Source organism: Petaurus breviceps, unplaced genomic scaffold (genome assembly GCF_028583685.1).
Source record: "Petaurus breviceps papuanus isolate PSGF00001 unplaced genomic scaffold, PetGlider_PUasm1.0 90823, whole genome shotgun sequence".
Classification (NCBI taxonomy): Eukaryota; Metazoa; Chordata; class Mammalia; order Diprotodontia; family Petauridae; genus Petaurus; species Petaurus breviceps.
In genome coordinates this window covers 19,100,674-19,115,059 of record NW_027187352.1, presented here as the reverse complement: position 1 = coordinate 19,115,059, position 14,386 = coordinate 19,100,674, and the positions used below count along the sequence as shown (strand labels likewise).

At 40.4% G+C, this 14,386-nt stretch overlaps 1 protein-coding gene across 7 annotated transcripts in view; it reads left to right on the top strand.

The window, feature by feature from the left end:
- The window catches only part of SYTL2 (synaptotagmin like 2), a 157,248-nt gene that overhangs the window by 96,863 nt on the left and 45,999 nt on the right, over window positions 1-14,386 (top strand). For 4 of the 7 annotated variants that reach the window (XM_069071002.1, XM_069071000.1, XM_069071001.1 and 1 more), the window contains exons 1-2: window positions 5,136-8,928; window positions 14,014-14,115. In XM_069071002.1, the coding sequence (XP_068927103.1) occupies window positions 5,199-8,928; window positions 14,014-14,115 (3,832 nt within the window). In that variant the 5' untranslated portion in view covers window positions 5,136-5,198. The other 3 variants (XM_069071003.1, XM_069071005.1, XM_069071006.1) reach the window with 1 other exon arrangement.

The window sequence follows — 14,386 nt, the reverse complement described above, 5'->3', positions numbered from 1 at the left end:
AAGACAGAAATAGCACGGATGATCTGGCTAATTATATTTTTCTATAAAAATTGAACTCCAGTAAAATAACAGTATGAATTTATTTAACTAAACTCAATTACCACCTTGATTTTACAACCGAAGTAGATATAGTGCATAATAAAATTTAAAGTTGTGTAAGTGCCTAGGTACAAAATAAATCCTTTGTTCCTTAAACGTTCACGTTGTTGTTCAATCTGTTTGACTTTTCATGACCTCATTTAGGGTTTTCTTGGTGAGGCCTTTGAGGTAAACAGAGGTTAAGTGACTTGCCCAGGGTCACACAGCTAGTAAACGTCTAAGGCCAGATTTGAACTCAGGAAGTGAGTATTCCTGACTCCAAGCCTGGCATTCTGTCCACTGCCCCACTGGGCCACCTGGCCACCATACAATATAGTATGGTTTGGTACTCAATCCACTAGGCCACATAGCTATCCCTGAAAACCCTAGACATTTGTCCTGTTCTCAAAGTTGCATTGAAAATTCCTGGAACGTGTTAAATGAGTACATTTTGGTCATGCTGAGCTCTCCTAAAGTAATTAGACCCTTGTCTGAAAGTAGCTCTTTTAGTAATCTCAAGGAAAACTGAACACTTCACTCCCACCCCTACCCCCACCCCATCCCAGTCCCTTCCTCGCTTGTCCCCTATTCCCATTCTCTACTCTTTACCCTTCTATTTTCAGAAATAGCAGGGTAGGGGTTGGGATGAAGATCGTCTTTCTCTAGTGGTATAAAGTTTATATTTTAGTAACTTACAGTTTTTTTTCTAATCAGAAAAAAGTCACCATAGCAACTAACTTATTATTTTACTTAACTTCTCACTTTAAAAAAAGAGAAAAGAATATTCTATTATGGACCTTAATACCCTTACTAAACTGTACTTTTACAACTTGATCAGATCAACCCTTTTCCACATTTAGCAGCGGTGGGACCCATAGGTAAGTCATTTTACTCTTGGCCTCTCAACGTTTCCTCTTTAGAAAGGCAGATTTTACCTGTGCTGAACATAGGTATGTTGTCATAAAGGCCTTTGTAAACCTTTGTAATGTAATGCCAAGCAAAGGCAACTTCCCAGGTTCAAAATACCAGCATAGGTGCTCTCTATTTTATTCAGTGACAAACCAAGAACAGAGAAGATCAAAACATGACATCATTCAAAATACAGCATTTACTAAGTGTGACTAAATAATCTCCAAGGACTACCCCACCCCAGGATCTTCCAATCATTCAATCAATTACAAAGTCCCTGTTCTAAATACTACTCCACCCCTAGGCTATACCTTAATTAAGTCCACCACAAAGCCCCTCTTCTCAAATGGAGATTAGTTTCCAAACATAAGGTCAAAAGTTCCCCACCCCAGGATCACAATTGAATCTACCCCAGAGTTACATCAAGTTTAAACACAGCACTTAATACCCAAATGGAGGTCTTTTCTTCATCTTGACAGGAGGCAAGTTCTCAGCAATCTTAGTTCCTGGGGAGACAAGGCTTAGCAAGGCCATAAGATACATTGCCAGTCCCTTCATGAATTTATCCTCTGTCTGTAGAACAGTCCTAGAACCCCTGAACACATTAGCAAAGCCCTCTCCCAGGATTTCTGTAAACATCCAACAAGAAAATCCTTCTTCAGGGCTTCCGAACCAACAGAAAGGTTCCCAGACCCCTGCAACAACAGCACTGTCCTTCACCAGTGGACAGTATTCACTCTGTCTACAGGACAGTCTCCAGACCCCTGCAACAACAGTACTGTCCCTCACCAGTGGACAGTATTCACTCTCTGTCTGCAGGACAGTCTCAGGGCTTCTTAGCGAACAGCCAGGTTCCAGGACTTCTTCAACAAAAGGACTGTCTTTCACCAGTGGACAAATCTGGCAAAACAACATCAAAACAGACAGACAAAGTACCAGCAAAACAGCCATGTCTCCTCAGTCCTTGGCAGCTCAGGGCGGCAGGTCTCAAAAGTCCAGGGCAATTCAAAGCGGCCACCAGCAATTCTCTTAGTCTCTCTCTCTCCACGAGGTGCTGCTTCCAAAAAGATCTTCCGCCCCTCTCTAGTGTCTCTCCAAATCTACATCACCAGCTCCTCCCAGTTCAGGATTTTCTTTTCACACCAACAAGCCCATCCCACAGGTGGGATTAACAAACTCTGGGTTTTAACACAATCAATTTGAAAACCAAGCCAATACAGGGGAATCTTTAATTGCCATTACTATCACAACCTTAAAATGTAGTAAAATTGAGAGTTTATTGCTGTACTATCATTTTTCTTCTTAGAATATTTTAAACACATCCAGTCATAAAATAGAACATTTAAAAACATAGTTTCATAGTAATTTCCTCACATTGTCAAATGGAATCATATTATAAAAAATGCTGTGCAAATTTCAATGTGAAACTTTATCTCGCATCAGTTTTTTTTTTTTTTTATGTCCCTAAGGAGGAGAGTAGGACCTGGAGATTTAAGGGATCTTAGAGATAGATCATCTATTCTGGTGATTCCCAAACTTTTTGGTCTCAGAATTTCTCTTTTGCTCTTAGAAATTCTTGAGGACCCCTGCAGGGTTTTTGTTCATGTGGGCGTGCATTGATCAGTATTTACCTGACCAGAGATGAAAACATCCTAGTACTGTCTCGAAAGTAATTTTTACCTTTAGGACCAAGGGAAAGGGTCTCAGGGGATTCCCCGAGCCCCAAGACCCTTCTTTGAGAACCACTGATTTGTCCAGTGACTTCATTGTACAAAGTAGGAAACTGAGGGTCAGAGAAATTCAGTGACTACTAGTCACAGTAAAGCTAAGATTCAAACCTAGATCTTCCTATGCCAAGTCCAATGTTCTTTCCACCTTACCAAACTACTTCTCAGCCTGTCAGTCATTAGACAAGATATAAAGTCATTTAATAATAATTAGCATTTATATAGCACATTAAAGTTTGCAAAGTACTGTATCAAAATTAACTCGTTTTATCCTTAAAACAGCCCTGGGAGATAGATGCCAGTCATTTTAGTCATAGGACAAAATATAAAGTTATTTGCTTAAAAAAAAAAAATAAGTAGCATTTAAATAGTGTTCTAAGATTTTCAAAACCCATTTCAGAAATTTTAACTTTATAATAATCCTGGGAGGTAGGTGCTAGTCATTTTGTCATAGGAGAAAAATTTTTATGATTAATAATAATAATAAGAAGAAAAAGAATAGCTAGCATGTATATAGCTCTTTAGAAGCAGTTAGATAATTCAGTGGATAGTTCATTGGGCCTGGAGTTCAAATCCAGATTCAGTTTCTAGCTGTATGACCTTGGATGTGTCCCTTAACCTTGTTTGCCTTAATCCACTGGAGAAGGAAATGACAAACCATAACCAGCTCCTCTGTTCTATTTGAGATGATTTGATTTATCTAAAATTAATTTTTGTACACTATTCTATACAGAAAACACCTATGTATAGAATGACATATATATTATAATTTTGTAAATTAACTCTGATATATGTGTTTATATGTCTATGTCTTTGTCTAGATCTGTATACCTGGGTTTAGAGGTATGGAAGCTTCAAAACCCTGAGCCCTGAGCAGTAACACTATTGCTCCCAGTTCTCCCATATGAAGGGGTACAATGTGCTTTGGAATTATTAAGTGGAGAACGTGATCTTCCCCCCTTGCCTCATAGTATACTCAGTCTTAGGCCCAGCCTAGCCTCACTGCTTGCTGCCTTATTGGCAGCAAGAAATGGTCAGGGAACCAGTGTGTTCTTCATATGAGCAGGCATTTAGCTTCTTTGCTGCCTGTTTGATTTGTAGGTAGTACGTAGAGAATAAGGAAGGAGAGTTCAGTTAGATGAACAGCTGAGATGTGTAGTTTTTTCTAGCCATCGTTCCTCATTCCTTTCTCATTGGGACATTTTGGAATACACGAGCTTTTGATAGGCAGCCAGTTTCTCCAAAATCTGGCATCATTTAAACAATTGAAGAAGTATTTGCAGCTCAATAAACATTTATCCAGTTTATTAAATGAACATTTATTAAGAGCCTATTGTATGCAGTACACTGTGTTAGGAAAATGAAAAGTATGGGCAAGATGCAGTTCCTGCCTTCATAGAGCTTACACTTTAATCAGGAATGTGACATACAGACACCTAACTATATGTAAAATGATAAATTTTTTTTAATATTGATACATGATAAATCCATAAAGGACTCAAACAAAGGGCTTTGTGAGATCTGAGAGAGAAAGGGTCATTACTAGCCTAGCTATTAGTAGTTGTAGGGCAGCCAGGTAGCAGTAGATGGAGCACCAGGCCTAGATTCAGGAAGACCTGAGAAACTACTTCTATCACTATCATTTCAGCCAGTGGGTGACAAAGATGCTCCAGAAAATGGGCATGAGCCCAGTCTTCCTGAAAATAGAGCATGTCTCCAGGAGACAGATTTGGCTAACTTTGAGAAAACATCTGAGTCTCCACAGCAGGACCCAAGGACAAGCACAGCCAGCACCCTAGATCTACCAGAAGCTAAATGTAAACCATTTATTTCTAATCCAGAAAAATCACTCAAGGAAGCCCCTGAGCTTCCAGACAAGTCAGGTCTGACACTTCCTAGCTGTGTGACCTTGGGCAAGTCACTTAAAACTGTCTACCTCAGTTTCCTCATCAGTAAAATGAGCTGGAGGAGGAAATGGCAAACCATTCCAGTATCTTCACTAAGAAAACCCCAAAATGAGGTCACAAAGAGTTAGGCATGACTGAATGACTGAACGACAACAAAAATTAGTAGTTATGTGAATTGGAGTTGGAAGGATTTCGTAGGAATTTGGTAGATGCCTGTCTTATTTTAATACCTTCCTCTAATGTGTTTTCACACTTTTTTCTCCATTATCTCCCAGCATTGCTGACGGTATTGACAAATACAAAGACAGACCTTTTGGGTGAAAAAAAGAGCTTTGTTGTGCCGAAATCATTGAAAAACATGCCTTAGCCAAAACTTAGTATTAGCCAACCTTTTTGCTCTTTTATAATTTAGAAAAGCATTTTTGTTGCAGATGAGTGTCTACATTGGGTTGAACCTGAATCACTTCAGGCACAAGATCTCAGTCATTCTGCAGATCATCAGCAAGGTAAGCATATAGATTTCAAGGCTCTAAACGCTAAGACCTATTCTCAGTCTGATCAAAAAACCACTGAGATAATGAAAGCAACTGACAAATCCATCTCTAAAGTCCTAGACTGGTTTAACAGAAGTTCTAATCCTGATGCTGAAATACCATCCTTTCTACATCCCAAAGGGATGCAGTCTGAAGGAAAATCAGACCCAAAATGGCAGAATAATAATACCATGGAAATAGAAAATGCCGTCCTCCAGCAAGATGGCTTAAAGCCTCCGATTTTCATGCAAGGTGAAATAAAGATTGTAGAGACTAGTTATCCATTTTGGATGAAGGGAGATCCATTATCTTTTGAAAATGGGAAGAACAGTGGCGTAGAATTCAAGAAATCAGAAGGTGGTGTTTTACCCAAACAAGTTGGTAAAGAGAAAGGACAGCCATCACCACCATTCAGAAGTCAAAATCAAGGAAGTAAAAGTATTATTCCTATTCAAGACACAAAAAATCCAAACAAGGAAATAGAAACTGATTTCCCAAATACTGACTATCCCTTTAACAATTTCCAAGGATTAGATGCTGAGTGTCAGGTGTCACCCAAAGTAGAGAATTCCTCAGACAAACACAAGCTCATGTTTTTTGTTAATGGAAAAGACAGAGGAAACTCAAAGATGACTGTTGACTCTTCTGAGAATATTGGAGAACCCAAGTTAAAACATAGCATGGAAGCCCAAAGTAGAAGAGTGATAAAAGCTGATTGTCTGTCATTTCCATTGGAGGGAGAGAATGTCAGGTCACCAACTCTTATTGCTGATGAGGGATTTAGAGAAAAAGAATCTAATTTTCCCAATCATGGTAAACTATATGCTCCTTTCAAGAAGCCAGAGGATTTGCCGCAACAAGAAGTCAGTCATCTACCTGGGAGTCAAGTGCAAAGGGAGAAATATAAAAAAGTAAGCGATCGGATATCCTTCTGGGAAGGAGGAGGGAAGATAGCTAAACTGATTGATAGGGTGCCCAATTCAGCAGGAAACCAGGTACAAGTGCCTGCTACAGTAAGTTGGCCTATGAAATCAGTGAATTTGTCTGTGAAAAATTTGACTGAAGACCAGAATGAGTTTGGCCGAGTCATTGCCAAAAGAGTGGACCTAAATAAGGATGGCCAGATATCTCATGGCCCTGGCTTCTATTCCTCAGTTAACTCTGATGGGTTCAGGCCCCGACCAGGTAAAATACCTTCATTTCAAAGTGAATCTACCAAACTTCCTGTGACAGATAGTTTGCAATCCAAAAGGGACATGATTTTTCCAACATCAAAGCATGATTCTCACGAAAGGAATGAAGCCTACTTCCATTTGGAAAATGACAAATCTTCTATAGGCCAACGAAATCCTAACTTTAAGTTTTGGACCTTGGAGGAAAGGAGGAATGAAAACTTCCCAAAGCAAATTAGCAATCCTTCACAGTTTCAGAATTTGAGAAACTTTTGGGACATGGGAACGAATTCAGATAGTACAAACAACAGCACTTATCCAGGTAGTAAAAAATCATTGTCTTTAGATAGCCGGAAAGACAAGGAGTTTGATGAAGCTGAGCTCACAAAAGGAAAAAGTGCTTCAGCAGGACAGGACCTTCTAAAACAAAACAAAGCATCACGTGGAGAGGAAATAGGGGAGCAATATCCAAAGCTGATTTCTCCGATCCTTTCAGATGAAGCCACATTTCCATTGAATTCACCAGCAAAGTCCATTCAATTGCCAAGGAATGTGCCATCAAAGGAAAATGTGGATGAACATCCAGACTGGTTGCTCTCTCCGAAGTTGAAGGAAGAAGAGCATTTCTCAAGGGAAGAAGTAAAGGAATCAGTTATGAAAACAAATGTTATGCCTAAAGAAAACCAAGACACTTTTCATAGATGTTTAAAGAAACTACTTGAGGGAGTTCCATCACTGTCATTTCAGCCAGTCAGTGACAAAGATACACCAGAAAATAGGCATGAGCCCAGTCTTCCTCAAAATAGAGCATGTCTCCAGGAGGCAGATTTGACTGACTTTGAGAAAAGATCTGAGTCTCCACAGCAGGACCCGAGGACAAGCACAGCCAGCACTCTAGACCCACCAGAAGCTAAATGTAAACTATTTATTCCCAGTCCAGAAAAACCATTCAAGGAAGCCACTGAGCTTCCAGACTCTTCTAGTCAAGTTAGGTCAGAAACTATTTCTACTGGGACTAGTTCTTTGTCAAACAAGCAGAGAAAGTTTTTTGAAAAAGTGATGGAGCAGAGTTATAACAATTCATTTCATAAGAGGGAAGCCGGGATAACTCTTGAAGAGGTGGGAGACGCCTCAGAAAATACTGTGGTCGCTCCCAAAATAAAAAGTGGTGATTGTGAAATAAGTCAAAAGGGACTATTGCAGGAACCTCCTGCTTCTTCCCATTCACTTTATCAGACTGCTGATCTTAAGGAGTCTTTTGGGAAGAAAACCAACTCTTCCCAAGAGATTTCTTCTTTCCACTCTGTTAATGCTGCCCTGCAGGACAAGGGAACGCCTCTGCAAAAGGAAATTTCAGAGACGATAGAAAAAACCGTCCTCCCCAAAATTGAATTGAATGATTTGAACACTGCATTGAAGAAGCTTCACAAGGAAGCCCAAGAAGATATAATGAATTCTACCAGAGAGAGAAGGGTGGTTCCTGGAGAGTGGCAGCCAGAGTTCACTGAAGGGGGGGTGGTAGGAACACATAACCAGATAAACTCTCCAGCTTGGATGGCTGGAGACACAGTGGTTCCAGATGAGAAGAGTTCCCAGCCTACTGATATGGGCTCAGAAGAACCTAGAGCAGAGGCATCGGGTATATTTTCTGTACATTGTTGTAATCCACCTTACCTGGACCAATCTCTTACCCAGCCTTGCCCTCCTAGTTATCAACATTCCAAAGAATTACCCCAGGAAGTATCAGAAACTCTGACGAAAACCATCGTTCAGCCTGAAGCTAAACTCAGAGAATTCAATATTGGCTTAGAAAAACTCCTTAGTGAAGCCTCTGAAAGCCCTCCCTTGAAAGTGGGGAATGATAGAATGAAGAACTCTGAGGCTGAGTGGGTAGGTGGGTCAGCCCTTTCTGATCAGACTGCTGCTTCGGAAATCCAATGCTCAGATTTCCTTGAGGAAATCAAGGAAACCATAGAAAAGTCTTTGGCTCCTTTAATAGTTGAAAGTGCATTTGACTTAGGTTTTGAGAAAATCCTTAAGGAAGCCTTTGTGACTTTGCCTACAGTGACAAAAGAAAAGGTAACTCTCAGTTTCGAAGCCTCACCATCAGAACAGGAAAAACTGCCCAGAAAAATGCCCCATTTGTATTCATGGAACCCAGGAGATGCTAAGGTGAAGGTTAAGAGAAAAGTTTTGAAACCAGAAGGCCAACAATTCATTAAAGATAAAGCAGTGACCAGTGGAGAAGGAGGGTGGCAGGATTCTGAAAGTAGAATGTGTAACCCTGGAACCGTGCCAGCAAAGAATGAACTTAGAGAGAATGTCATTGACAGAGGTACTGGTGACTATGCACGTGGGGCCACAAGAGAACGAGTTTTTCAGGTCACCAGTAAAGATCCATCTGAAAAACGCCATTGGGCCACATGCAGGGACCCCAGTGAGTCACTTCCACGAGAAAAGACACATTCTTCTAAAATAAGCAAGGTTCGACTGTTTCTAGCAACAACATACAAAAAAGGAGAAGAAAGAGAAAGCTCCTCTAGTTCAGATTTTTCAGATGAATATGTCAGTTCTAATACAGACAGCCGGAGAAGTTCTTCCCGTGAGTTGAGTTTTTAAAAATCTCTAATTTTTCTTTTAAAGAGAACAACGGCTACTGTTACATGAAGTTAGTTGTGTAGAGGCTGGCTTTGGGGTCAAGGAATACTTGGATTCAGGCCTTGCCTCTGGGCAGACTAGGAAGTTATCTTACTTCTTGGTGCCCCAGGCCACTCGCTGAGACTCTGCTGGTCTCCATCAGTAGTAGGAGTGAATTTTCACTCCAGGATTTCCCTACACTGATGAAATCACTTCTGGATACCATCTCATGCTTCTCCCAAAATATAGAGGATTGTTACTTATGAAATCACTTTTAAAAATAAGATTCATTTGGCCTTCTCTAACATATTTACATGAGTCATGAATAGCTATCCTGTGGAGGGGAGAGGGATTAATAAGATGAGTTTTCTTGTGGGGTCTACACTTGTTGCCTCATTTGCAGAAGATAGCAAAGTCCAGTAGAAAGAACATTGGACAGGTAGCTAGAAAGGCAGGTGGATAGACCACTGGCTTTGGAGGCAGGAGGACCTGAATTCAAATCTGGCCTTAAACATTTACTAGCTGTGTGACCCTGGGCAAGTTACTTAACCTCAAGTACTTCTCCCAATCCCCAAAACAAACAAAAATACCGTGGGATATGGAGTCACAGGATCTTGGATCCATTCATGGCTTTGCCACTTACTCCTATGTGACTTTTAACAAGGTAGTCAACTTCTCAGGGTCTCACTTTCCTCTTCTATAAATGAAGGGATTGGACTAAATAACTTCTAAGGGCACTTCCAAGTCTAAGTATATGATCCTTGATACCATAATGACTGGAACTTTGAGAAGAAATACATGTCTTTCTGTCTGTCTCTCATTTCAATTGTTTTCAGTCATGTCTTTGTTACCCTATTTGGGGGTTTTTGGCAAAGACACTCAAGTGGTTTGCCATTTACTCCTCCAGCTCATTTTACAGATGAGAAAACTGAGGTAAACAGGGTTAAGTGACTTACCCAGGGTCACAAGCTAGGAAGTGTCTGAGACCACATTTGAACTTAGGTCTTCCTGACTGCAGGCCTGACATTCTATCCACTATGCCACCTAGCTGTCTGCCACTGTCTGTCTGTCTGTCTGTCTCTTTTCCTCTGTTTCTCCTTTTCTTTTTATCTATATATTCATCTCTACCTCTCTCTGTCTCTCTATCTCAATACATCCATCTATATCTGCCTCTATATCTATTTATCTACCTGTTTTAGGGATGTCCTGGAGCCAGCTCAGGAGAGTCATTGTTAAAATATGAACAATTTACACCTCAAAAATTGGTAAATATTATAAATCAGAGCTGGATTTATTGTTTTGTAGGACTTAAGAAAGGGATGGAGAAGATGTCAGTAATGCAGATTAAACTGAAAACCTTGTCATGCATACATTTTTTTTTTCTTAAGGCCAGTTGTTAACCATTTACCAGCACATCCCATCTATCTATCTGTTCATCTGTCTATCTATATCTGTGTGTATGTCTTAACTATTTACTAAAAAGATTCATTTTCCCCCTTCATTTAGATTCTTTCTCCACTGATCCATATTACAGCCTCCCTATACTCTGGGGAGACAAGTCTTTATGGGTTGCTCTACCTCCTTCATGACTCCTTCAAAATTCACCAAAGTGGTGGCCAGATTTTTAGTGATGAGCTTTTCTAGGCCAGTCCTTAGAGAGCAGACACATAGTCCATTGCCAACTTCATACTTGGACCTTTTGCATCTTGGAGAGGACCTGACAGGGCTTAGGCTGTACTGGCAAAACCTCCAGGAATCCAAAGTCAGCTCCATACTAGAAGCTGAGGAAGCTGGGGAATACTTAAGTGGGGGAACAAACGTACATCACAGACACATTCTTTATGTTTGTTTGGGCACATATAAGGTGATTTCATTGTTAACCATCCTCTATGTTAATATTTCATTATATATTCCTCCATAAAACTCATCATATTTGAATTTTTGTTGCTTCTATTTCCTTTAAAAAAAAAACAAACAGTATTGGAGCTAGACATGCCAAAATATTCTCCTGATAGGGAATAATGATTTGTTTTATTTGCTTATGAGAAAATGACTGACTTGATGGAGCTTCTTTAAGTGAGGCTGCCATGGGAGTCTCTGTGCCACAAATGGGCCCAATATTTGGGTTTCAGGAACAGTTTCATTGGCTAAATATCAGGGAGAAAGAGCCACAGAAATGCTTTTTCCTCTAGTACTTCATCTAAGAGGAAACCCTAAAATGATTCTTCTTGAAATGGTTTGAAATTGGGGAAATAATTTTCGTCTCGTATCTGAGGGAATTTGATAATATCCACTGCCCTAAGTGGCTGCTGGTTCTAATATAACAGGTTTGTCTGCCTGCCGTATTCCATCTTTAAGGGAAGAGGAAAGGGAAATCATAATAACAAAACTCTAAGCCCTGTTTAAATCTTTGAGTTTAACAGTAGCTCAGCCTACAAACATCTGAGATCATTGCCACCTGTGGTTCCAGATTTGGGAAGTTACTCTTCAGTTTTCACAGTTTTACTGTAGTTACCCTTATTCCCAGCTTGATTAGTATCCTGCTTTGGTAGAGTCATCAGAAGCAAATGGTTGGTGAGAAGTAAAGTGATTAGCATGAATCAAGGGTGATGGAGGGTGCCTGACCTAATGGTACCGTAAGTCCCCATGATCAACATTTTCCCCAATGGATGACTAGAATTTCAAAAATTTTCCATTACCTTTCTCATTCTTGGTAGAAATAGAATGACTTCACTCTGTGTGGCAAAATTTCGAGTTATGGGTTAATCTGACCAACAGCTGTTAGGCTTATCTTTCATTAGCCAATTGGGGATTACACCCATTTATGCCAAATGATTCACGTTATTACAGAGTTGGAAAGGGCCTCAGAAGCCATCTGGTCCAACTAGTACCAGAATAAAAATCCTTTCTACAATACCCCTGACAAGTGGTTATCCAACATCAAGACTGCTTATGCGAGGGAACTCAGCAGTCCTATCACACAGCCCATTTTCACTTCTGGATATCTCTGATTGTTAGGAATTTTTTCCTTACATTGATTTGAAACCTACATCTGTGCAGCTTTAATCAGCTGGCAGCAGTCCAGCTATGTGTCAGGCACTACAGATACAAATACAAGACTGAAGAGGATCCCTGGCCTCAGGGACCTTACACTCTAGTGGAAGGAATATGTGTGTTCACGTTTAAGTAAATGAAGGAAACAGCATAAAATAAATGCTGTGGCAGGTATGGGTGGGGTATGGTGGAGAGGGTTGGCCTAACCACTGTAGGTATCAGGAAAGGTGATGCTCAGGCTGAGCCAGGTTGGGAGGTATGGGCTCCAAGAGGCAGAATTAGGGAGGTGGGACATTGTAGGTATGGGTGAAAGCTTGTAGTAAAGAAATGGAATGTGAAATGTGCTATACAAGGAATAGCAAATAGTAAAGAAGGAAGGGGAAAAAAGGAACAAGCATTTATTAAGCCCCTACAGTGTGCTAGGCATTCTGCTAAGCAATATACAAATATTTCATCTGATCCTCATAACCCTGGACAGTAGGTGCTATTATTATCCCCATTTTGTAGATGAGGAAACTGAGGCAGAGAGGGAAAATAACTTGCCTAGGATCACACAGCTGCTAGTAAGTGTTTAAAGCTGGTTTTTAGCTTAGGTCTCCCTCACTCCAGACCTAGCACTCTGTCCACTGCTTTAGTTAAGCTTCCAATTCTGGCCAGTAGGCTAGTTTTATTGGAACATAAACAGGGAGGAACATAGTGTGCGCTCAGCACGGAAAGGTTGAATGCTTCCATCAGATGTTTCCAGTTGTGCCTTCTGGGACTAAGCAGAACAAATCTAATCCTTTTCAGGTTTGATGGAACTAGGAGCCATGGGTAGAAATTGAAAAGAAAAATGGCAGATTGAGACTTGATTTGAGGAGCCATCCAATTTGACCAATCCCCAAGTGGAAGGAGCTGCCTTGGGGAGGTGCTGAGTTCCCCATTCCTTGTGCCTTTAAGCAAGGTCTAGATGACTGTTGGACCATTTTGTTGTAGAGGGAATCCTTTTTACACAATAGATTGACCAGACAGCCTCAGAGGTCACTTTGAACTCTGAAATTCTCTGATTCTGAAAATAACCCACTGTGAGAGAACCTTAATTCTGAAAGAGAAAAGAGCCTTTTTTTGTGTTGATAGTACCAGCTTTGTAGATGCAGTACCTCTGTAAGTGAGGCATGATCTAACAGAAACCTCCATTCTCAAGAATATACACATATGGTAAAGATGTGAATCCTAACCTTGAGAAGAGTTGAAAGTTAATTTTTGTAAAAGTTTGGTATGTTGCCTCAGGGTTGGCATATGAAATGGTCAGTTTTCAATGTGGCACTATTCAAAACATGTACACTCCAGAAAGGTCTGTACTGATGAGTGGTAATCCTAATTTTTATTTTTGTTCTTTATTGCCTTTCTAATTGTTTTTTTTGTTTTTTGTTTTTTTTTTTAGCAATCAGGGTTAAGTAACTTGCTCAAGGTTACACGGCCAGTTATTTCTGGGTGTGGTGCTGAGTGTCTGAGCCCGGGATTCAATCTCCAGGTCATCCCAACACTGGAGCCAGTGCTCTTACTCGCTGAGCCACCTGGCCACCCCCTTTCTAATTATTTCTTAACCAGCTCAGTATATAGCTAGGTCCTGATTAGTACAAAGCACGAATCCCCTGAAGTCTACACATTTGAAATTATACCTGTAAAATATGGTCATTGACTTCATCTCAATGGAAATATGCATTGTGAATTTGAATAATGCAACCACTGCAGGAGGACTCATCATTTGTGCTAATTGGGACCTACCTGAAACTTTAAAAAGAGAAAGAAAAGCCCCAGCAGTCCTAGTACATGCTTTATAGGAGTAAAATTAGTTTCTTATGGGAATTTGGCATTCTTTAGCGTAATTATAGGCAAAAAGAACTTGCTGCTTTTCAGTAGGCAACATCCCTAGTTGAAGCATTAATTGATACCTAAGACAGGGGAGGTAAGGGAAGGTATCGGGCAGTGTTTCACCATTTTTGTCTCATGACAGGTTCAGAAGAAGAGTCAAATCCTGTTTTGAAGGCTTTGAAAAGGAATGCTGATAGGAAAATGCCTTCCCAAAGCCTAGAGGACATTGCATCAGACATATCAAGTGAGGATCAAGCTTGCCCTGCTACTCATGCCTTATCTGAGCTTCCACATGTCTAAATGCTAGGCTTTGGCCCAGCTGCATGGAGGTCCACACCAGCCCCTAACTTGGGTTTGGACAGGGCAGACTAACCTTCCCACAGGGAACTAGCAAAATGACTTTCGTGAAACTTATCTAAAGGTGGCTGGAGCTTTGCTTATGAAATAACAGCATGGGGAGGGGCTTCTAGAATCTTTTTGGTTTTATTGAATTGTATTGTAGGAACTTGGGATTT